General features: G+C 38.6%; 1 protein-coding gene across 2 annotated transcripts in view; it reads right to left on the reverse strand.

Moving 5' to 3' along the window:
• Positions 1-24,342, reverse strand: part of LOC130916155 (neural-cadherin-like) — a 442,935-nt gene that overhangs the window by 88,942 nt on the left and 329,651 nt on the right. For both annotated transcript variants that reach the window (XM_057836649.1, XM_057836648.1), the window contains 3 exons: positions 22,665-22,788; positions 20,218-20,407; positions 14,288-14,454 (listed from right to left, as the gene is read on the reverse strand). In XM_057836649.1, the coding sequence (XP_057692632.1) occupies positions 14,288-14,454; positions 20,218-20,407; positions 22,665-22,788 (481 nt within the window). The remainder of the gene's footprint in view (positions 1-14,287; positions 14,455-20,217; positions 20,408-22,664; positions 22,789-24,342) is intronic.

Genomic DNA, 24,342 nt, shown 5'->3' on the forward strand with positions numbered 1-24,342 from the left:
ACCTAACGTCATCAGCCCGAAGATTGGGTCTTGGGCGCAGTTGGGTGTTCCAACAGAACAATGACCCCAAACACACATCAAAAGTGGTAATGGAATGGATAAATCAGGCTAGAATTAAGGTTTTGGAATGGCCTTACCAAAGTCCTGACTTAAACCCCATTGAGAACTTGTGGACAATGCTGAAGAAACAAGTCCATGTCAGAAAACCATCAAATTTAACTGAACTGCACCAATTCTGTCAAGAGGAGTGGTCAAAGATTCAACCAGAAGCTTGCCAGAAGCTTGTGGATGGCTACCAAAAGCGCCTAATTGAAGTGAAAATAGCCAAGGGACATGTTACCAAATATTAGCGCTGCTGTATGTGTATTTTTGACCCAGCAGATTTGATCACTTTTTTCTCTTCACCCATAATAAAGTCAGAAAAGAACCAAACTTCAAAGTTTTTTGTGACAAAGAAGTATCTGTTCCAATCACTCTATCAGAGAAAAATCCGAGTTGTCCCAAAAATTCCTAATTTGTTTTTGCACCATATTGACGCCTTTTTACTTTTCTGTTCCAATAGCGCCTTATTCATCGGGACCCAGTAGCAAGCAAGGTGTCAGACAGTGTTGTTTTCATCAACGATGAGTATAACAAAAATATTTCATCGCTGAACAATTTTTTTCCATGATGACAAGACGATAATGAGCTAGAAACGTGACTTCGGACACTAAAACGTAACGACACGAATACCAGTTTTCGTCTGACGAGGTGAGAACGAGATGAAAATGTGCCATAGTTTCCATCACATGTTCACAATATGTGACATTTTATGTGTAGTTAGCCTGCATCGTAGCAGTGTCTGGTTGTGTCATTCTTGTGACGTGCTGCGCCGCCCACAAACTCGCCCACCAGTATCCTCTCCGGTATCCTCATTGCTTGTTTTGAGACACGCACTCTAAGATTTGTCTTCTTATCTTAGCAAGAGAGAATATGCAATGTTGCTTTATCTTTAAACGTCTGTGCTGAGTGATCATCACACACCAAATGTAACTCGTAGCACTAGCATATCATTCATGTTCGCATTATCATTGGGCTATTGTTAAACTCTCGGACAACATTTTTTACATACATTTCATGGCGTCAAGATGGTTATAAATAATTGAACATGATGTACAGTTTTCCTGTGTATCATCACGTGATAGATTTATAGAAGCTTGTAGATGCTACTATTTGTGCTCGTCTGTCAATGTTCATCAGAAATTGTTGGAACTTGAAATCCTTTTTTTGTGTATTTTGTAATGAAACTTTCGAATTTTACAGACGAAAATACTGACTAAACGTCGACTAAAACTAAACGAAATTAGTCTGAGTTTTCATCAACAAAAACTATACGAAGACATTTTGAAATGACTACAATATGACTAAAACTAATGAGTATTATCGTCTAAAAGACTAAGACAAAAATTAAAAGGTCTGACAAAAACAACAATGGTGTCAGGTGGTGTTATCAACAAAAGAAAACTTTTTCAACATATCTATTTAATACCCAAAGTTAACTTCGCTATTGTTTCAATATGTTTTACTTATTTATCTATTTATTTATTTTAAACACACACAAAAAAAGAATCAACCAAACACTTTTTTTTCCTCCCCTCAGCACCCAACTTCCCGTGCCACTGATCAAAATAGTCAATGCATTTACCGTAATTTTCGGACTATAAGCCGCTACTTTTTTCCTTCATTTTGATAACTGTGGCTTATAGTCCAGTGCGGCATATTTGTTGATTCTTTTAGGTAACACTTCATTTGACAGCGGCGTCATAAGACTGTCATAAGATCATCAAAATTATGACATCATCATGGACACTACTGAATGCTTATGGCCAGAGATGTCCCGAATAAGCATCCCGATCGATCGGGTCCGATCACGTCATTTTCAAAGTATCGGAATCGGCAAAAAAATATCGGCCATGCCTTTTTTTAATATACTGTATATATATTTTTTAATTATATCGTTTTCTAATTGTATTTAACGTTACAAACATAATATGTTACACTCATCCAGAGTCTTTAGTTTAGGCTTAAGGTAGGGTTATCAAATTTATCCTGATAATGGCGGTAATTAATCTTTTTAAAAAAATGTATCACGTTAAAATATTTAATGCAATTAAAGCATGCGTTGCACGACCCACTCACGCATTGTCGCGCGAAATCTGTAATGGTGCCGTTTTACCTCTATAGAGAGATAAAAGGCAGCGAAAAAATGAGTAGAGTGAATTTTGGCAGCCTTTGGAGCCCTTTCTTAATTGGCTAAAGCCTTACAATCCCTCTCCCTACGATTAGAAATTTCATGGGAAGCAATGTGGGGAAGCAAGGTAGCAATTGATCTTATTCGTAACACCTTATGTTACTTCCCAACGCAGAGAAGATATATCAATTGGTAGCACTACGCACAGTCATGGTTCCACTTCCCATCATGCATTTGGGCATGGCTACAGTATCATTTACTGAAAGCTCAACAAATACACTAGATGGCAATATTTAGTCACAATATACAAAGTCACAAGTCTTTCTATCCGTGGATCCCTCTCACAGAAAGAATGTTAACAATGTAAATGCCATCTTGAGGATTTATTGTCATAATAAACAAATACTGTACTTATGAACTGTATGTTGAATGTATATATTCGTCCAAGTTTTATTCATTTTTTTCTTAATGCATTGCCAAAATGTATATGATCGGGAACAATTATCGGGAATGATTGGAATTGAATCGGGAGCAAAAAAAAGCAATCAGATCAGGAAATATCGGGATCAGCAGATAAACTAAAACGATCAGGATCGGATCGGGAGCAAAAAAACATGATCGGAACAACCCTACTTATGTCATTAAGTGTCATTTGGCAAATTATGTCACTAACTCAATTTTTGTCCATCTCGGATCTTTTACATCCATTCAAAAGTGAGATCATTTGCCGGATAACACTTAATGACATCTGTTATAAACATTCATGAATGCTCAGGACAGAGACATGTCATAATTATGATTGTGTAATGACAGTCTTATGGCGCCACTGTCAAAAAGTGTTAGCAAATACCATAACTAGAAATTGATGAAACAACTGGAACAGTAACTAAAGAAATATTTAACACAGAACATGAGTTTTGATTGTTATTTACATCTGTAGAGCTGCAATGCATGCTAAGAGGCATGTTGATGACAACATTGTTGCCAGCAGGTGGCAGCAGAGGTTGAATGTCTCCCCCAAGGGAGCAGTGATGACCAAATGAAGCTTCTTGAAGCAATAAAGCTTTGCAGTAATTAGTTCAAAGTTTAATCATGGCTCATTTGGTCTTATGACAGTCAGTCGTATGTGACCGCTGTCAAATAAAGTTTTACCGGTTAATATCTTTTGGTGTAAATATCCCATGATACAGTGAGGACAGCTACGGCTTATAGTCCAGTACGGCTTATCTGTCAACAAATGCCGTTTTCGTGCCAAATTTGGTGGGCTGCAGCTTATATTCAGGTGCGCCTTATAGTGCGAAAATTAGGGTAATAATTAGCTTGTTGTTAAATAGTCGATTGATCGTCACAGACCTACGATGTACTAGGAGTGAGAACCTCTTGGTACCTCACAATACCATACGATTTGCAATACAAAGCTCACGATAACGATCTCACGATATGGCGATACAACGATTATCAATACATTGGTCTGGATATCATTCTAAGATATTCTACAATACAACCAATAAACAGAAAAACAAGTTATCGTCCAATCCATTTGAAGTGGCAGGGTAACAGTTAATGAACCCCTCCCTCTTCAAACGGGCCTCTCCCACTTTTATGGCTATCAGTGGAAGCCAATGCCAGGCAACGAGGTAATTTTGGGCCGTTTTAGGGCCTTACCTGTTGATTTGCAGTCACTTCCGGTTGATTTTGAGGCATTTTATGGGTCACTGCCTGTTTATTTTGTGTTACAGAACAGGAAGTGACCCGGGAATGACTAGGCAGGGACTCAGACTCAACAGGAAGAGACCTGTAAATGCCCTAAAACAGGGGTTTTCAACCCAGTCCTCAAGGCACACTGTGGGTCCTGGTTTTTGTTCCAGCCGATCCAGCAGAGACAGTTGAACCAATGAGGCTTCTGCTAAAACAAGCCACACCTGACTGCAATCAACTGATTGCACTTGTAAAACACCAGATTGGGGAAAAAGTGTTGTCATCTTGTTTGGTAAGAATGAAATCCTGCACCCACAGTGTGCCTTAGTGGAATAGGTTGGGGACCCCTGCCCTAAAAGAACAGAAAGTGACCTGTAAATGCCCTGAAAATCAGAAAGCGTGACTGTGAATGCTCTAGTTTCGAATGAACGAACGTTCATGCGGCCTTCCCATTCTTCACTGATCGAACGTCGAGTGCCGTCAATGGCAGCCATAGTTAACTGAGACACTATTATGGTGGAAGATGTTGAGCTGTTGATAACCAAGCTTCTCACTTCGGAATCAGCTCTGGGATAAAATGGTCAAAGTTGTACTTGGGCAGTGCTTTACGTTGACAAACAGGTATTTTTTATTTTTAATAATATAGAGTAAATATTAGGGCTGTCAAACGATTAAAATTTTTAATTGAATCACACCTTCAAAATTAATCATAATTAATCGCAATTCAAACCATCTATAAAATATGCCATATTTTTCTGTAAATTATTGTTGGAATGGGAAGATAAGACACAAAATGGATATATATAACATGCGGTACATAAGGACTGTATTTGTTTATTATAACAATAAATCAACAAGATGGCATTAACATTATTAACATTATGTTAAAGTGATCCATGGATAGAAAGACTTGTAGTTCTTAAAAGATAAATGTTAGTACAAGTTATAGAAATGTTATATTTAAACCCCTCTTAATGTTTTCGTTTTAATAAAATTTGTCAAATTTTCAATCAAAAAATAAACTAGTAGCCCGCCATTGTTGATGTCAATAATTACTTACACAATGCTCATGGGTGCTGAAGCCTATAAAATCAGTCGCACCCAAGCTCCAGCAGAGGGCGGCAAAACTCCATAAAACACAACAAGTGAGCGTTTCACTGTACTGTGATTTAAAACTGTCTGAGCGTGGCATCTGCGTTAATTGCGTCAAATATTTTAACGTGATTAATTTTAAAAATTATACAACGCCCGTTAACGCGATAATTTTGACAGCCCTAATTAAAACCCTTAATGTTTTCGTTTTAATAAAATTTGTAAATTTTTCAATCAAAAAATAAACTAGTAGCCCGCCATTGTTGATGTCAATAATTACTTACACAATGCTCATGGGTGCTGAAGCCTATAAAATCAGTCGCACCCAAGCGCCAGCAGAGGGCAGCAAAACTCCACAAAACACAATTAACTTATTATTATTATTAATTAAATGGGCATTTCACTGTACTGTCATTTAAATTTGTCTGAGCGGGGCATGTGCGTTAATTGCGTCAATTATTTTAACGTGATTAATTAAAAAAATTAATTACCGCCCGTTAACGCGATCATTTTGACAGCCCTAGGAAATATCAATTAGTTTGTTGATTGAAACAAAAACTATATATTCCATGATTTGGCTTATAGGTGAAAGATTCTACAACAATGTGTCTCCTACTGTTGACTTTTTTTTTTTTTTTTTGTCTTAGTTTTAGTTAGAAAATTTACCTTGGATTTTTAAAGGTAAACATCTTATCTTGAACAGGAGGTTGTCAATTGGGATGGGTTTTATTGAACCGGGTGAGTTTTAGCGTGTGATTAGGCAATCTGGCAACCCTGTGTGAAGCAAATCCTCTGCTGCCATTTTGTGGACCGACAAACACAGAACTCGCTCAGGCCAGTGTAATAAGAAATAGGGCAGCTTCCATGTAGAGCACAGTGAAGTAAAGGTTGGGCCAAGTAATTAAAAATAAAAAAGACTGCGGTGAACTTTCCAGGCAAATGAAATCAAACTTCCAGCGGCCACGAAGAATGCCGCAATTTTGCAGTCGGTTGCGGCACAGCAGAAGCGGACGTCATCCCAAAGGGAAGCGCTACAAGAGCCTACAATTATCTTCAACACTTAAGGTTGACTGAACCCGACAGACTGGACCAATGAGAGGCTCCGATAACTGCGGTTCCTGCATGTCTAAATCTTAATTGGAAACAGTGGGGCGAGATAATTCACATTCAAGCCAGCCTGCATTAACTACTGCTCACTCAGCAGGATGTCTCAAAATGCCTCCAAAGCAAACACCAAACACAAACTTGCAACAAAGTCTAGCATAAATACATTAATATTCTAAATAATGTTGGGGAATAAACCTTTTGATCTTGTTTTTGTGCTTTCGACTGCAATAGGCGTCCAAATCCATTTAAATGAACATTTCAATTACGTAATTCATTCAAAATTACAGGTAGTCCCTGGGTTACAACATACTCGACTTACGATTTGGCTATTTTGTCTCCAGTATTTTTTATATTCGTATTTTTAGTCGCACAAACAGTACCTAATTGTACCTCACAGTATCTTATTTTTTACCTTACTTTAGTAACATGACTTGTTCTGTCCTCACTAAACGTGAAGTTGCTCAGCTTGACAGACAGCCAACAAAGCAATTGTGCTTTTTGAAGCTTTTTACTTCCTTCACTTTTGACAATTTGTGAAGCTGTAACACACATACGTACACGTCTGCTCAAAACGACACGCATTTTAACAATAAAACACTCGACACAAAACGATTGGTGATTAAACATCCATCTAGTCTGATCAACATGTAAAATAAGTAGATTAAATTAGCCTAATTTGCCTAAAAAAAGTCCACTAGCTTGATTGCTACAAATGCTAACGTATTTACAATTCTCATGGCAAATTGCTGACACGTAACTCCACGAATTGTAGCTCTAAACTTAATTACAAATGCATACACAAACATATATTAGCTGAAACAACTTACAGCCTTATGTGGTTCAAACCAGAGTGCAGCTATCCCTTATCCATGCGAGACGTTTGAGTGCATGGAAACATGTCATTTCCTGCTTTATTTTGAAGGCTTCACCCTCCTCGTGTCTGCGTTCTTGCCCTTCCTCTGGTCACCTAATCACCTATTGTTTCCACCTAATCCCCATTACCTCCTGTGTATATATTGTCTAAGTTTCCCTTGTCCCGTGCAGAAGTCTTTCTTCCAAGGTCAGTCACGTCAGCCTCTCGCCATAGCCTGTCATAGTTATACTGAATATTATCCTCCATTTGGAGCGCTTTGTGTTTGAACCTTTTTGATCTTAGCCATCTTGACTTTTTCCTCCATTTGGAGCATTTTGTGTTTTGCCTTTCCTCCCTTCTGGAGTGCATTTTTGTTTTAACTTTGATTGTGGTTGCTCTGACTTATTCCTCCGTTGGAGAGCTTTTTGTTTGTACTTTTTTCTCATCCCCACATGTCAGCGGGAGAACCTCTGTTTTCAAAATAAAGTTTTTGCCTGAACCTTCGCAACTGAGTCCGCCTCGTCGTCTCGGCCTGACAGACGGCTACCTGGCGAGGAAGGTCCAGGCCAGGTAGGAGCTTGCCTGCAGGAGAACATGGAGATCGCCGTGAAGCTCGAGAGGGTTGACCCGCCCTGTGTAATGTTCTACATCCTGGTCAAGTTGGTGGACAGGGGAGAGCTGGAGACGGGCTGGGCTGTCCTCAAGCGGCCATCTCTCCCAATGACCCACAGTGACATCGGAATTTAATAAATATCAAGTTGTGATTGCATATAGAATTTATCATTTATTTGAGTATTATCTATAATTTATTCTGCATGCTTTCCTCAAGTTTTACGTTTCTTATGTGAAAATTGAGTAATTTATTAGCTGTTAAAAACATGTCAAAAAAATAAATAAAAAAATTAAGTCACTATTTCGGGCAGAAAATTATATGATATGTTGAATATTGCTATTGATCCTGAAAATACAGGTGGTTATTTTTGCATTTGGTGTTTTTTTGTGCATCTAGCATAAGATCTGAGAATGTTATAGCTATTTTAGGTTTTCTTATACTTCTATAAAAAAAATAAGAAATTGGGATTTTACTCCGGAGCGACTGAATTTTTTTATGCTGCTTCACATGGAGACTCATATATGCCAAAGGTAGGTGCCTGTTTTGGTTTTAGGTCTCCTGCTCCGCTCAAATGCATGATGGGAAGTTGGGACACCATGACTGTCAGTGGTGGCTGCAAATGGTATATAGTATGTTCTGCGTTGTGTTCAATTAGGCGTGTTAAGAAAAAGATCATCTCTTGCTCTGCCCAAATGCATGACGGGAAGTTGGGCAACCATGACTGTTAGTAGTGGCTGCCAAAGCTTAAGCCAATAAAAGGCGCAGTCCAATGAACGCCTGTGTCCACTCGCATTTCTCTGCCTTTTCACTCTCAATGTGCTAAAACGGCGTCATTGTAAACTGTTTGAGTCAACGCAAGAACAGTGAGTTAATTGTGTCAAATATTTTAACGTGATAAATTTTAAAAAAATAATTACCACCCGTTAACGCGATAAATTTGACAGCCCTAGTTTCCAGATAAATTTTCATCTTTCTAGTTTGCCATGTTGATAATTGAGATGCTTGTTTACCGCTTTTCGTCTTACAGCGAAGAAAGGGAAAATGAGGATTGGCCCGCCATGATATTTACGTCGTCAGTTTTCGCGCTGTAACCCGGGAATTTAAAGGCTGGTTTTACACATGCCGTGTACCGAGTAGGTCCCGGACATTATATTAGGACAAGACTCGGTTAATGTCCGTATCAGTCGACCCAGGATATTACTTTCAGAGATAAGGGCTAGCCATTTAAATGCTGGGATTTAACCGGTGTTCAGCATATGTCTGAAAGGGGCTATCGTCTCGCGAGTCAAGTCGATTCGAGTCTCGAGTTATTGCCTCCCAAGGCGGGTCATTTCTCGAGTCACGGACCCTCCTAACTGAACCGACTAAAGTTCGAGGCTGTGTTTTTTTCTTCAAGCCTGAGTCGACTTGCGAGTCATCAAATTTGCGACTCAAGTCCAACTGTCTGCTCTTATCTGTTTTTTAATTATGTCTTTTTTGTTAAGAGACGGACAGCCTATTCCCAAATATTTAGTCATTTTTTCCCCCAGTGCATTTTTATTGAACGTCCTTTCTTGTTGGATTTTTCTTAGCTGTCATCACCGTATATCCATTTATTGTATTTGCTGTTCACCTCTGGCAAAAATCTTTCTTCCATCCCGTCTCTATCTCCAAGAGACACGCAAAGATGAAAAGGCACTTTTGTGCTGCAGTAGGCTCACATCAAATCTTTTATACAAGCTCACCTCTTCCTTCTACTGCCACTAAGGGACAGCTACAAGGGAAAGAGGACAACAATATCACGTCAAAGTCCCAAAGAAAAACAAGGCGTGAGGCCAAAAACCTGAAACGAGACGTACATCGGAATTCAACTTGAGCGAAACAGGTTCCTTGCAAACATGCTGACCTGCGGTTTTATAAAATGTGACAGTCCAAACAGCATCTGACAGCCATTTACCTCCAGGTGCTGTTTGCACTCGACGTGCCACGAAATGAGATGAAAGCTATGAATAATAAGAAAAAAAACTCATAATGTTCACGTCCTGTCAGCAGTGTCATTCAGAAGAAAGTGCAACTAGACGGCATTTTTATGGTGCATTACTACTTCGCCAAAGCGACTTGACATCGCTATTAATTTCTTTTTGACACTTTTTGGTGGTGCATGTTGAGAACTCCTTGGTTTAGGTCAGGGTTATCAAACTCATATTGTATTATTGAATTCATTTGCCTGCCATTGACGGCACAAGACGCCCAATCAATTTAAACTGGGAGGGGCAAATGTAGAGTAAAATTTATCAATAAATTAACCTTTCGGCTGATTGACGGTAATAGATGTCCAATCCAATTTGACTGGGAGGAGCGAATCACAGTGGTGCCTCCAGAAATCTTTCTTAGTGGTTAGCTGGGGCCCACTTAAAATTACTGATGTACAATGTATCACAAAAGTGAATACACCCCTCGCATTTCTGCAGATATTCAAGTATATCTTTTCATGGGACAACACTGACAAAATGACTCTTTGACACAATGAAAAGTAGTCTGTGTGTAGCTTATATAATAGCGTTAATTTATCTAACCATTAATATCTAAACTCCTTGCAACAAAAGTGAGTACACTCCTTAGAAACTACGTACATCCCTAAATGTCCAAACTGAGTACTGCTGGTCATTTTCCCTCCAAAATGTCATGTGCCTCATTACAAAAGTGCTCTCAGCATTGCTGGAGAGATTGAAGAGGTGGTGGTGGTGGGGGGGGGGGGGGTAGCCTGTTAGTGCTCAGACCATACGCTGCACTCTACATCAAATTGGTGTGCATGGCTGTCACCCCAGGAGGAAGCCTCTTCTGAAGACGGTACACAAGAAAGCCCGCAAACAGTTTGCTAAAGACATTATATATATGTATATATATATATATATATATATATACATATATATATATATACAGTATACTTATATTAGGGCTGTCAAACGATTAAAATGTTTAATCGAATTAATTACAGCTTAAAAATGTATCGTAATTAATCGCAATTCAAAACACCTATAAAATATACCATATTTTTCTGTAAATTATTGTTGGAATGGAAAGATAAGACACAAGACAGATACCGTAATTTTCGGACTATAAGCCGCTACTTTTTTCCTTCATTTTGAATCCTGCGGCTTAATAGGTAACACTTTATTTGACAGCGGCGTCATAACACCGTCATCATTATGACATGACACTATCTGGGGCTTTACCGAATGCTTATGACAGATGTCATTAAGTCTCATCCAACAAATTATGTCACTAAATCCATTTATGTCCAGCTCAGATCTTTTATATCCATTGAAAAGTGAGATCATTTTCCGGATAACACTAAATGACATCAGTCATAAGCATTCATTAATTGTCATAACAGTGTCATGTCATAATTATGATTGTGTAATGACAGTTTTATGGGGCCACTTTCGAATAATGAGTTACCAAATACTATAACTAGCAATGAATGAAACAACTGGAACAGTAACCGAAGAAATAATTAGCACAAACATGAATTTTGATTGTAATTTACATCTGTACCACTGCTATGCATGCTAGGAGGCATATTGGACAAGAACAGTGTTGACAGTAGGTGGTAGCAGAGGTTGACTTTCTCCCCCAAGGGAACAGTGATGGTCAAACGAAGCTTCTTGAAGCAATGAAGCTTTGCAGCCAATAGGTTCAAAGCTTCATGGTGGTTCATTTCGTCTTATGACAGTAATATAATCCCACTTATTAAAAAAGTGTTACCGGTTAATATCTTTTGGTGTAAATATCCCATAGTACAGTGAGGACAGCTGCGGCTTATAGTCCAATGCGGCCTATCTATGAACAAATATCGTTTTCGTGTCAACTTTGGTGGGTAGCGGCTTATAGTCAGGTGCGCCTTATAGTGTGATAGTGTGAAAATTATGGTATATACATTCAACATACGATACATAAGTACTGTATTTGTTTGTTATAACAATAAATCAACAAAATGGCATTACCATTATTAACATTCTGTTAAAGCAATCCATGGATAGAAAGACTTGTAGTTCTTAAAAGATGAATGTTAGTACAAGTTATAGAAATTTTATATTAAAACCCCTCTTAATGTTTTCGCTTTAATAAAAATTTGTAAAATTTTTACTCAAAAAATAAACTAGTAGCTCACGATTGTTGATGTCAATAATTACACAATGCTCATGTGGTGCTGAAACCCATAAAACCAGTCGCACCCAAGCGCCAGCAGAGGGCGACACAACACCCAAAAACACAAGTAACAAGTGGACATTACACTGTGCTCTCATTTTATTCAGTATGAGCGGGGCATGTGGGTTAAATGCATCAAATATTTTAACGTGACAAATTGAAAAAATTAAATACCGCCCGTTAATGCGATGATTTTGACAGCCCTACTATATATATATATATATATATATATATTTAATATATATTTTTATATATATTTATAAACTGAAAACTAAAAGCCATAATTTCAGGTTTTTATTATGTTGTTGCAGTAAAAAAGCCAGAAGAAAACTATCAAAAAGCCTAAAGCACATGACTACTGATATCAGGGGTCGCGTTAACCGAATATTTTACGTCGTTGACCGTTTTTTTAAAACGGTGACGGAAAAAACTGAAGTCCATCCGTCATTTTGACAGGTTGCAATTCACATCCCAGACCATAGGGTGGCGAGTGAGCATATTAATTAGCTATTGTCTCTCTTGATGCATGACGTCGTTGGCCTTACTCGGAAAAATGTCAAGGCAACTGAGTTTCCGAGGTTTCTTCCAAAAAGTTTCTTCTTGAGACATTTGATTATGCACAAGCGGGCACGCAATTCAAGTCCATGCGCACCAGGAGGAAGGTGTGAGACTGCGTTCAGGCCACAGCAGGTGAACTGTTAATTTCATTGTTCCATATGTAGCCAACCTACTACCCAGTCAGCTGTTTTTGTCACTGCGGAGAAAAAATTACATATTCATCTGCTTGATGTGTGATGGCACGGTGTGGATTCTCTGTTAAGCTTGTTCGGACAGAATATTAATTTAAAATGAATGAAAACTAAATACTATTGAATATGTCATTATTATTATTTTAAAAATTTAAGTGACGGGTAAAAATAGATTATGACCGGATTTTTATGACCCTGTCAGTCAAAATGACAGACAACGAAAAAGTCTAGCGCAACCTCTGACTGATATACTTTGGTGTTCTGTGTTATATTTAAAGCAACACTTTGAGTTTTCAGTTTGGTCGATTTTAGCGACGCCAGTGGACAAAAGCAGTAGTGTTTTGCCTTAAGGAAGACTGCGTTTCCCTTGAGGACCAGCTTTACGTTTCCCACGAGGACCAGCGCCCACCCAAACAGTGTCGTAAAATCATCAATGAATCAGAAATCAATCTCCCGGTTGCCTGCAGATGGATTAAACAACATTACGGTTTCCAGCGGCTATGTGAAGGACGAATAGTAATAAGGTAATGAATCCAGTTATAGCTAAACAATATCATATGACGGTTAGCAACCGTGTGGCTTAGTTTGGCTAACCCCCGTACCCCACCAGAACTCGCTGATGAGTACAGTTGGGGGGGGGGGGCATCAAGCAAGCGAGTGAAAGGTAAATAACAAAATAAATATTTTTATTTTTCATCTTAATAAGAAAAAAACTTTTTTTTTTTACAATTTTTTTGTATTTATTTATTTTTCATTTTTTTACGTTTTAATATTAATAAATACTACACTATTAATAAACAAAAATGAAAAATTAGTAAAGAGTCTTTTGATTTATTTTTGGATTTTCTTTTAATAAATTGAGAAACTAAGAAAAGAATTTATTAAAAATAGGAAAACTTGAAAAGAACATTCTTTTTTTCAAACATTTTTATATTATTTGACTGAATTTTTTTATGAAGTGGTAAATAGAAAATATTCTCTATTTCTACATTTATTTATATCATTAAAAAAAAAGGAAAAACAAAAAAGGAAAAACGTAAATACTTTCATTTGAATTTTTGTTCATTAATTTATTTAAAAATTTTTATTACCTGTTTAGAATTTTAATCAACAAACATTTTGGATTTATTTTAATTTAATTTTAAACAAAGGAAAAAACAGTAAATGTTCTGTTAAAATTTTACATTTTCATTTTTAGTCACTGCATTACAATAAAGAAAAAAAACTACATATTCTCAGATTCTTGTGCAAGAAAACATCCGGTTTACATCTGATTTATTTGACCAAAAAACATGAAGTCGTGATTTAATACGGGCAACACAAATCTATGCAGCGTGCTAAATCTGGCCCCCGAGCCACCGGTTTGACACCTCTGCTTCAGGTTTTTACAAGCCACTCCGCAGGAGGCAACGTGAGCTCATCACTTGAAACCAGCGATGTCAAAACCTTTCAAGTTCACTGCTAGAGATGTGACCTTCACAAACGTGCACATTTTCTTTTGGAAATGTTAACCAGCGGGGGAAAACATGAAATGTGTCTTTTCCAAGGCAACATTTACAAAACTTGAAGAATTGCTTGGGAAAAGGCACGCATGTCAAATCCGAAATATGTCAAAAACCCTGCTATTACTCACTCTTAGCCTGACAAGCATTCACGGCAATCACTATTAGTGCACCAATCATCATTCGAATGCCACACAAACAAGACAATCAGAGCTGTCGCGGCGGAGAAAGAAGACGCAGCTTATGACTCACCTCTAAGCGGAGATATTCACTCTGTTCCTGAGAAAGTAAGCTGAGGATGACGCCGAAGGCGGCGCGCGTTCGAATCCCGACTTGGACTCTGATCTGTCGGGCGGGCAGGGACCATAACATCTGGAACTGAACGTGGCTGCGTCCGTCAAAGGAGAACTCGGGAGCAGCTAGTCAGTCAGGAACACACAAAGCATGTTCGATTAATTGAATTGTCAACTGGAACGTGAGTATGGAGGATCAAGTAGGACAGAATTAAATGTATAAATCAGAGGCGATTGCTCTAAGACTGCAAGTCAAAAAAGAGTGATCAAATGTATACTGTTGTGTGTCCATGTCATTGACTAAATATGCGCTACAATGTGCTCAACTTTTGTTCAGAATTAGCTTGTTCTTCAAAGATTGCACGAGTCACTATGATCCGAGTCACAGGTTATTCAGGAATTGCACAAGTCACTATGAGCCGAGCCACAAGTCTCGAGTGTTATCTGTTACGGGCAAATCAAGTCGAGTCACGAGATTATGTTGAGTCAAGTCGAGTCGAGTCTCAAGGGCTAGGTTCATGCTACAGGTCTTAATGCACGAATCCGATTTTTACGTGTTTTTCCGACTCAAGTCAGGCATTAACTTGACGGTCTGAACGGGACATGTCGCATAGAATTGGACCATTTCAAATCCGATCTGAGTCACTTTCGTATGTGGTTCAAATCCGATCTGGGCCACATTTTTTCAGAAAGTGACTGGCGGTCTGAACTGTCAAACTCCCAAATCGGAATTCGTGCAGCAATTACGTCAGCAAAAAGCATGAGGCACGGAGGAAGGCATTAGCGCCTAGCTTGAACTCTGCTTTTAAGCACGAAGCGGGCTTGACCACAGTCATAAAAAAATAAAACCAAGGAAAGAATAAGCCTTACAATTTTCAATTTTCATTTTGTGCGCTGAACGAGCAATATTTCATTATTGCACACATGGCCGAGTCGGGGCAAACTGACGCATCCACGTAATTTCACGCACACACGTCAAGGCTTATGCGTGTGCGTGTATGCATTCTATCAGTCCATAGAAATTTTGAATATAAGACTAAACAGGTATTATTAATGTCTGTTATTTGTGTCCTCTTTTTGGAAATCAAGATATGATCACTCTGGAATGACAAACAGCTAGCATGTTTAATTTGTTTTGCTGAGCGCATCTCGGACTGCGAATTAGTGCGCATGCGTGATACTTGAACGGTCTCAATGGACAAAGGCAGTCTGAACCGGCACGCCAAAAAAAAAACAGATATGGCAAAAAAATCGGATTTGTGCATTAAGACCTGTAGTATGAACCTAGCCAAGGTCATGTCGAGTTCAGCCGAGTCACAAGGTCGTGCCAGGTTAAAGGTTCTAAAGATAAGCCGAGTCATGAGATTATGCTATGTCAAATCAAACCGAGTCACAGATTATTCAAGGATTCCACGAGTCACTATAATTCGAGTCACAGGCTATTAAAGAATTGCAAGAGTCACTATGAGCCGAGTCACAAGCAAGTCCCGAGTTTTACCTGTTATGGGCAAGTCAAGTCAAGTCTCGAGATTATGTTGAGTCAAGTCGAGTCGAGTCACTAGATTATATTGAGTCAAGTCGAGTCTCAAGGTCATGTCGAGTTGAGACGAGTCACAAGGTTGGAAAGACTAGTCTGTGCCAGGTTAAAGGTTCTAAAGACAAGCCGAGTCACGAGATTATGTTGAGTCAAATCAAGCCGAGTCACAGATTATTCAAAGATTCCACGAGTCACTATAATCTGAGTCACAGGTTATTAAAGAATTGCACGAGTCACTATGAGCCGAGTCACAAGTAAATCCCGAGTTTTACCTGTTATGGGCAAGTCAAGTCGACTCACGAGATTATATTGAGTCAAATCGAGTCACAAGGTTGGAAAGACGAGTTTTGCCAGGTTAAAGGTTCTAAAGACAGGCCGAGTCACGAGATTATGTTGAGTCAAATCAAGCCGAGTCACAGATTATTCAATGATTCCACGAGTCACTATAATCCAAGTCACAGGTTATTAAAGAATTGCACGAGTCACTATGAGCCGAGTCACAAGTAAATCCCGAGTTTTACCTGTTATGGGCAAGTCATGTCGAGTCACGAGATTATGTTGAGTCAAATCGAGTCGATTCACTAGATTATATTGAGTCGAGTCTCAAGGTCATGTCGAGTTGAGCTGAGTCACAAGGTTGGAAAGACGAGTCGTGCCCGGTTAAAGGTTCTAAATATAAGCCGAGTCATGAGATTATGCTATGTCAAATCAAACCGAGTCACAGATTATTCAAGGATTCCACGAGTCACTATAATCCGAGTCACAGGTTATTAAAGAATTGCACGGGTCACTATGAGCCGAGTCACAAGTAAGTTCCGGGTTTTACCTGTTATGGGCAAGTCAAGTCGAGTCACGAGATTATGTTGAGTCGAGTCGATTCACTAGATTATATTGAGTCAAGTCGAGTCTCAAGGTCATGTTGAGTTGAGACGAGTCACAAGGTTGGAAAGACGAGTCGTGCCAGGTTAAACGTTCTAAAGACAAGCCGAGTCACGAGATTATGTCGAGTCAAATCAAGCCGAGTCACAGATTATTCAAGGATTCCACGAGTCACTATAATCCGAGTCACAGGTTCAAGAATTGCACGAGTCACTGTGAACCGAGTCATAAGTACATCCAGAGTCTTACCTATTACCTGGGCAAGTCAAGTCGAGTCACGAGATTATGTTGAGTCAAGTCGAGTCGAGTTTCAAGGTCATGTCGGGTTGAGCTGAGTAACAAGGTTGGAAAGATGAGTCGTGCCAGGTTAAAGGTGGTAAAGACGAGTCGAGTCAAATCAAAAGGTTGTCGAGTCACAGGTTATTCAAGAATTGCATGAGTCACTATAATCTGAGTCACAGGTCATTAAAAAATTGCACTAGTCGCTATGAGCCGAGTCACTAAGTACCAAGTCTTACCTGTTGTGGCCAAGTCATATCGAGTCACGAGGTTATTTTGAGTCAAGTCGATTTGAGTCTCAAGGTCATCCCGAGTTGAGCCAAGTCACAAGGTTGGAAAGATGAGTCGTGCCAGGTTGAAGGTTGTAAAGACGAGTTGAGTCAAATCAAAAGGTTAACAAGTCATAGGTTATTCAAGAATTGCATGAGTCACTATGAGCCGAGTCACAAATAAGTCCCAAGTCTTACCTGTTGTGGCCAAGTCAAGTCGAGTCACGAAATTATTTTGAGTCAAATCGAATTGAGTCTCCAAATCATCCCTAGTTGACCCAAGTCACAAGGTTGTAAAGACGAGTCGAGTCAAATCAAAAGGTTATCGAGTCGAGTCACAGGTTATTCAAGATTTGCATGAGTCACTATGATCTGAGTCACAGGTTATTAGAAAATTGCAAGAGTCGCCATGAGCCGAGTCACAAGTAAGTCCCAAGTCTTACCGGTTGGGGCCAAGTCAAGTCGAGCCACGAGATCATGTTGAGTCAAGTCGAATTGAGTCTCAATGTCATGTCGATTTCAGCCGAGTAAAAATGTTGTAAAGACGAGTCGTGTCAGGTTAAAGGTTGTAAAGACGAGTCGAGTCAAATTAAAAGGTTGTCGAATCGAGTCAAAGGTTATTCAAGAATTGCATGAGTCATGATGAGCCGAATCACAAGCAAGTCCTGAGTCTTACCTGTCATGGGCAAGTCATATCGAGCCACGAGATTATGTTGAGTCAAGTTGAATCGAGTCTGAAGGTTATGTTGAGTTGAGCCAAGTCACAAGGCTGGAAAGACGAGTCCTGCCAGGTTGAAGGTTGTAAAGACGAGTCCAGTCAAGTCAAAATGTTGTCGAATCGAGTCTCAAGGTCATGTCGAGTGAGCCGAGTCACGAGGTTGTAAAGACGAGTTGTGCCAGGTTAAAGGTTGTCAAGACAAGTCAAGTCAAATCAATAGGTTGTCGAGTCGAGTCACAGGTTATTCAAAAATTGCATGAGTCACTATGAGCCGAGTCACAAGTAAGCCCCGAGTCTTACCTGTCGTGGGAAAGTCAAGTCGAGTCACGAGATTATGTTGAGTCAAGTCAAATCGAGTCTCAAGGTCATGTCGAGTTTAGCCGAGTAACAAGGTTGGAAAGACGAGTCGTGTTAGGTTAAAGGTTGTAAAGAAGAGTCGAGTCAAATCAAAAGGTTGTCGAGTTGAGTCACAAGTTATTCAAGAATTGCATGAGTCACTATGATATGAGTCACAAGTTATTCAAAAATTGCACTAGCCACTATGAGCTGAGTCTCAAGTAAGTCTGCCTTAAATGTTGCCTTTCGGTGTTTTCTATTGGAATGGAAGCTTTTGTAGGCAAAATTAATCACCTTGGGAACTGGCACTGCTGAACATGCCATGATACTTCTGCTGTCTCAGTCTGCACTCAGTTGATTGTCATGATGTTCCGTGAGGGGGTGGTGAGAGCGGCCAAGGCGACCAAGAGGGTCAGTGGCAGGTGGGAAACAATCTACGATCAATGTTTTTCGAGTCAGCTTGTTGAGTCTCGAGTCATTGTCTAACGAGTCAAGTGGGGTCGAGTCTCGTACCCTCCCAGCTCAAGCGAGTCAAGTCCGAATCTGCGTTTTTTTCGTCAAGTCCAAGTGGAGTTGTGAGTCATCAAATTTGTGACTTGAGTCGAGTCAAATTGTCTGCAATATACTTTTACAGTTCTACTACTACTACTACTTATTTTCATGAGCGGATATTAAAGGGGGCCAGCCCACCCCCTCTGGCCGAAAAGTGTTATTGCATGTAACTGACTTTCCTATATATATATAAGTTGTAAAGCAATAAAACTGCAACAAAATGAATGAAATGAACAAAAAAACATTATTATAATGGGTCGAAATTATTTTTTGAGCACCTTAGGCAGTCATTTGCTTTGATTGGAAATATATATATATTTTTTGATTGAAGCAACTTTATGGGAGATTGAATGATTTAGATACAAATGTCCTAATCATAATATGGCCCAAACACAAAAAGGATTGCTTCAATCAAAGAAAACTTTTTCAATGAAAAATTAAGTGTTCGTATGCAAATTTTTCAATCTCAAATATTTTTTTCGCATTCAAAAACTTTTTTCTATGATTGAAATTTTTCTTTTTTTTGACTGAAGTGATTTTTCTTATTGAAAATAAAAAATTTTCAAGCAACTTATTTTTTGATAGAATAATAAAGAGAAAAATGTCCTAGCTAAAATATGGCCCAAACACAACTCAACATTACTTCAATTAAAAAAAAAAAAATTGACTTGAATTACAAAAAAAAAAAAAAAAAGCTGTCACATGCATTTTTTTTTTTTTTGAGTTTCAAATTTATTTTTGCATTCAATCACTTTTTTTTTTTTTTTTTTTTGATTGAAGTGACCTTTTTTTGGTTGAAAATGTATATTTTTATTAAAGCAACTTTTTTTTGATTGAATAATAAAGACACAAATCTACCTCCATAGGGCTCCACCCAGGGTATACAATTTTTGACTGGGGTAACTACATTGGCACGACACCAAACGACACGTACCAAATTCAAAGGATGACGATCTTGGCGAAAAGTATTGCCTAAGCAGCCTGGTTAAAATTCCCCTTAAGAATGACTGGAAACATAAAACGCTCATTGTCAACTTATTATTTTAAATATTCTTGTATTTTAATTTTATTGCTGACACTGCATTTTGGGGTCATCAACATGTTGTGCTCCCCCTGCCCCAAAACTCAAACTCCGCCTATGCTTATTTTTAGCTTTACTTATTACTGCTACTATTAGCATCACTACTTTTTTCACCATTTATTCATTTCAATTTCATTTCATTTTAGCACTCTAAATCCTCCACATTAAAACATCACAATCCCATAGGCTTCCCTCACAAACATTTTATCAACAACTGGCAGCGTTTCACAGTACTTACGCCGCTCACACTGCGGACCGGTAAAGCCTGCTTCACACTGGCAGCTCGCGGGACCCCACTCATCATGACAGCGGCCCGTCTTTCCGCAGGAGGCGGCTTGTCGTGGCTCTGTGTTGGTGCAGTGGTCATCCGTGAAAGAGCAACCTGGCACGCTGTTCACTGATTGGGCCGGAGAGCCCAGGTCATAAAGCTGAGCACAAAGCAGCAGAAGGACGCATTTTAGAGGAAAAATACAAAATTCAGATGTCTTCTTTTAATTAATTTGGAGTTGAAAGAGAAAGTTGAAAAGTCAGGGGACTGTTTGTATACATATATCTTAATGCTGTCAAATTTATCGCGTTAACGGGCGGTAATTAATTTTTTAAATTAATCACGTTAAAATATTTGATGCAATTAACACATGCCCGGAACGACCCGTTCATGCGTTGTCTCAAACAGTTTACAATGACGCCGTTTTAGCACACTGGGAGCGAAAAGGCAGAAAAATGCGGGTGGACACAGGCATTCATTGGACCGCGCCTTTTATTGGCTTAAGCTTTGCCAACTCTTTCACAACAAATATAAGTATTGTGGCGAACGACGTGGTTGTCTAAAGGTTGTGCTACCAAGTATTAGTTTTGTGTAAAATGATCATGATTTATTTTTTGCCATTCTCTTTTGTGTTTTTTCATTGCAAGCAAAATAAATGAAGATATTACTACCAGAGCATTTGTAATTGCAATTATTTTCTGGGAGAAATTGAGCATTATCTGACAGAATTGCAGGGGTGCCAATATTTTTGGCCAGCAGTGTATATATAGTATTAAAACTACAAAATGCAATTTCTGGAGAAATTGCATTGGTAACTTTAGCTTTACATTGGGTCACTTCCTGTTGATTTTGAGCTATTTCAGGTTCACCTCATGTACACATTTGTTTACAATTGTCGTTAATATTAGCATTATATAGTAGGGCTGTCAAACGATTACAGTTTTTAATCGAGTTAATTACAGCTTAAAAATTAATTAATCGTAATTAATCGCAATTCAAACCATCTATAAAATATGCCATATTTTCTGTAAATTATTTTTGGAATGGAAAGATAAGACAAGACGGATATATACATTCAACATACGGTACATAAGTACTGTATTTGTTTATTATAACTATAAATCAACAAGATGGCATTAACATTATTAACATTCTCTTAAAGCGATCCATGGATAGAAAAACTTGTAGTTCTTCAAAGATAAATGTTAGTACAAGTTATAGAAATTTTATATTAAAACCCCTCTTAATGTTTTCGTTTTATTAAAATTTGTAAAAATTTCAATAAAAAAATAAACTAGTAGCTCGCCATTGTTGATGTCAATAATTACACTATACTCACTCTCCAAACCCATAAAATCATTTGGACCCAAGCGCCAGCAGAGGGTGCCAAACAACAAAAAACAAGTAACAAGCGGACATTACACTGCTGTCATTTTAATCTGTTTGAGCGGGGCATGTGCGTTAATTGCGTCAAATATTTTAACGTGATTAATTAAAGAAATTAATTACCGCCCGTTAACGCGCTAATTTTGACAGCGCTATTATTATTATATAGCATTTAAGCTAGTGGACTTTTGTTATGCAAGTTAGCTAATTGTTGTAAACACTAGTGTTATATAGCATTTAAGCTAGCACAAGCTAGCCAATTGCAACAATGCAACAATTGGCTAACTTGCATAGCAACCGTCCGCTAGCCTGAATGCTGTATAATGCAAATGTATACCAGATAGTTTGTGGTGCCCACTAGAAACAATCTGGTGCGCACCAGAAATTTAAATTTATTTTATTTCTGTCGCTGTAATATTATTTTATGGACTTATGTATTCCTGTAATGTTTTATACTTTTATTTGTTAAATGTAAATTCATGCGTTTCAAGGTGTTAAATCAAACTAAATATAGAAAATTATTTAAAAACACTTTTTGAAAAATTATTATATATATATATTTTTTCAAATTTAAAAAAAATTAAAAGGATAACAAAATTTTAATGTATTATTTGTTACATTTTTATGATTTTTTGGGGGGAGGGGGTTCTCATTTTCAGCTGTATTTTCTTCAAATTGATTTTCTATATATAGAAAATTAATACATACGGACATATACATACATATTCCAAATACATACAGTACACTGTATGTATTTACTACATTTTTATGCACTTATGTATTCCTCCAATGCTTTCTGCTTTTTTTGCTAAATCCAGGCATTTAAGCGCTAACAATAGCCAGCTCTGTGGCATAATTGCATGTCTCCCATGCTGTGCTTCAAATGGTGTATTTAGCAATGAAAAATAATCGGACGTAGCAGTTCATAAATTCAAAAAGGCATTTCAAGTGACCCTGAACACACTTCTAATTACTTGTTGGAATCATTTATCCAACTAAAAAAAGCTAATTTACAATATAATATGCTTTACCTTGCTGTCTAAACGCAGATTTCTTAGACATCCGACGTAATGTTTGTGTTGTAGCTGCGGGTATTCGTAAGAAAGGTTCACATTGACCCCTCCGAGCTGCAACACGTGACTTGCATTCAGATACCTGGGGGGGATAGAAACAAATATAGTATCAATACACGTGTGAAAGAAGTGTAATTTGTAAACGCAGCGCAAACAGCAAAACCGCAGCGGCTGTCAACATTGAAATGTATGGTTTCATTCTTTATGGGCCGAGTCTGTCATCACTTTTACTGCTTCCTGACAACAAAGGTCACATTTTGTTCCTGTTCTCTTTCGTTTTGAAAAATAGCTGACGGCATTACCGCAAAGCAACGTATTTTACAGAACTGCTGTGAGAAAATGAAAATAGAGTGTGGCTCCCTTTGTGGCGCCAAATAAATGCCACGGATGACGTTTTTATGTCAAACTAGCAATTGCGATGGTAGCTTTGCCGCGGTAGGTAAAAATCTAACACACTTCCTGCTCACATTGGGGCGTTTTGGAGTCACTTCCTGTTGATTTGGGGCTATTTTTAGGCCACTTCCTGTTGATTTGGGGGCTTTCGAGGGTCAGTTACTGTTGGTTTGCGGGATTTCAGGGTCACTTCCTGTTGATTTTGAGGCATTCTAGAGTCCTTCCGGTTGATTTGGGGGCTTTTCAGGATGACTTCCTGTTGATTTGGGAGCATTTCTGGGTTACTTCCTGTTCATATTGGGTCACTTTTTGTTGATTTGGGGGCGTTTCGGGGTTATGTCTTGTCGATATCAGGTCACTTCCTGTTGATTTTGGGGTATGTCGCTGGGGATTTTTGCAGGTCTCGACTGGAAATCAATACTAGTTAAAGTGCCTGTGACACACACAAAAAGCATGTTTCATATTACACGCGGTATTTTATGCTCCTGAAAGAAATGGACCGATTACATGTGTGCGGAAGGGATCGATATAATTTTCCGATCTCGGATTGAGGAAGAAGGCGAATGTGACGTCAGCGGACGAACCATCTCACAACACAGGCATTACTATCATATGTAGAAGGACTGCGGATTCAGCTGATTTTGCGGAAAAATGTGTTTATTTTTTGCATCACGCCAGCCCAATGTGCTGCAGGCTTTTGTTGCAACACCATGGTGAGTGGTGGAAGGCTTTTTAGATTTCCAAAAGATCCTGAAGAATGGGCAAAACAAGTGCGACAATCAAGAGATCATTGGATGGATGACTAAGTGAGTAAGCTACGTGTTTTATGGTATGACAAACACTGGGATCATGGCAAACTTTTTAATAAGGTGGTGGCTTGCATTTTGTGGGTGGCAATGCTTCCTGTTGATTTTGAGGCATTCAAGAGTCCTTCCGGTTGATTTGGGGGCTTTTCAGGATGACTTCCTGTTGATTTGGGAGCATTTCTGGGTTACTTCCTGTTCATAATGGGTCACTTTTTGTTGATTTGGGGGCGTTTCGGGGTACTTCTCGTCGATATCAGGTCACGTCCTGTTGATTTTGGGGTATGTCGTTGGGGATTTTTGTAGGTCTCAACTGGAAATCAGTACTAGTTAAAGTGCCTGTGACACACACAAAAAAAGCATGTTTTGGCACATTTTTGCCGAGCTGTATGTATTTTGGCAAAAACTGTACGACTTTGTAGGACTATCAAATTTAAAAT

The sequence above is a fragment of the Corythoichthys intestinalis genome, chromosome 5, assembly GCF_030265065.1.
Source record: "Corythoichthys intestinalis isolate RoL2023-P3 chromosome 5, ASM3026506v1, whole genome shotgun sequence".
Lineage (NCBI taxonomy): Eukaryota > Metazoa > Chordata > Actinopteri > Syngnathiformes > Syngnathidae > Corythoichthys > Corythoichthys intestinalis.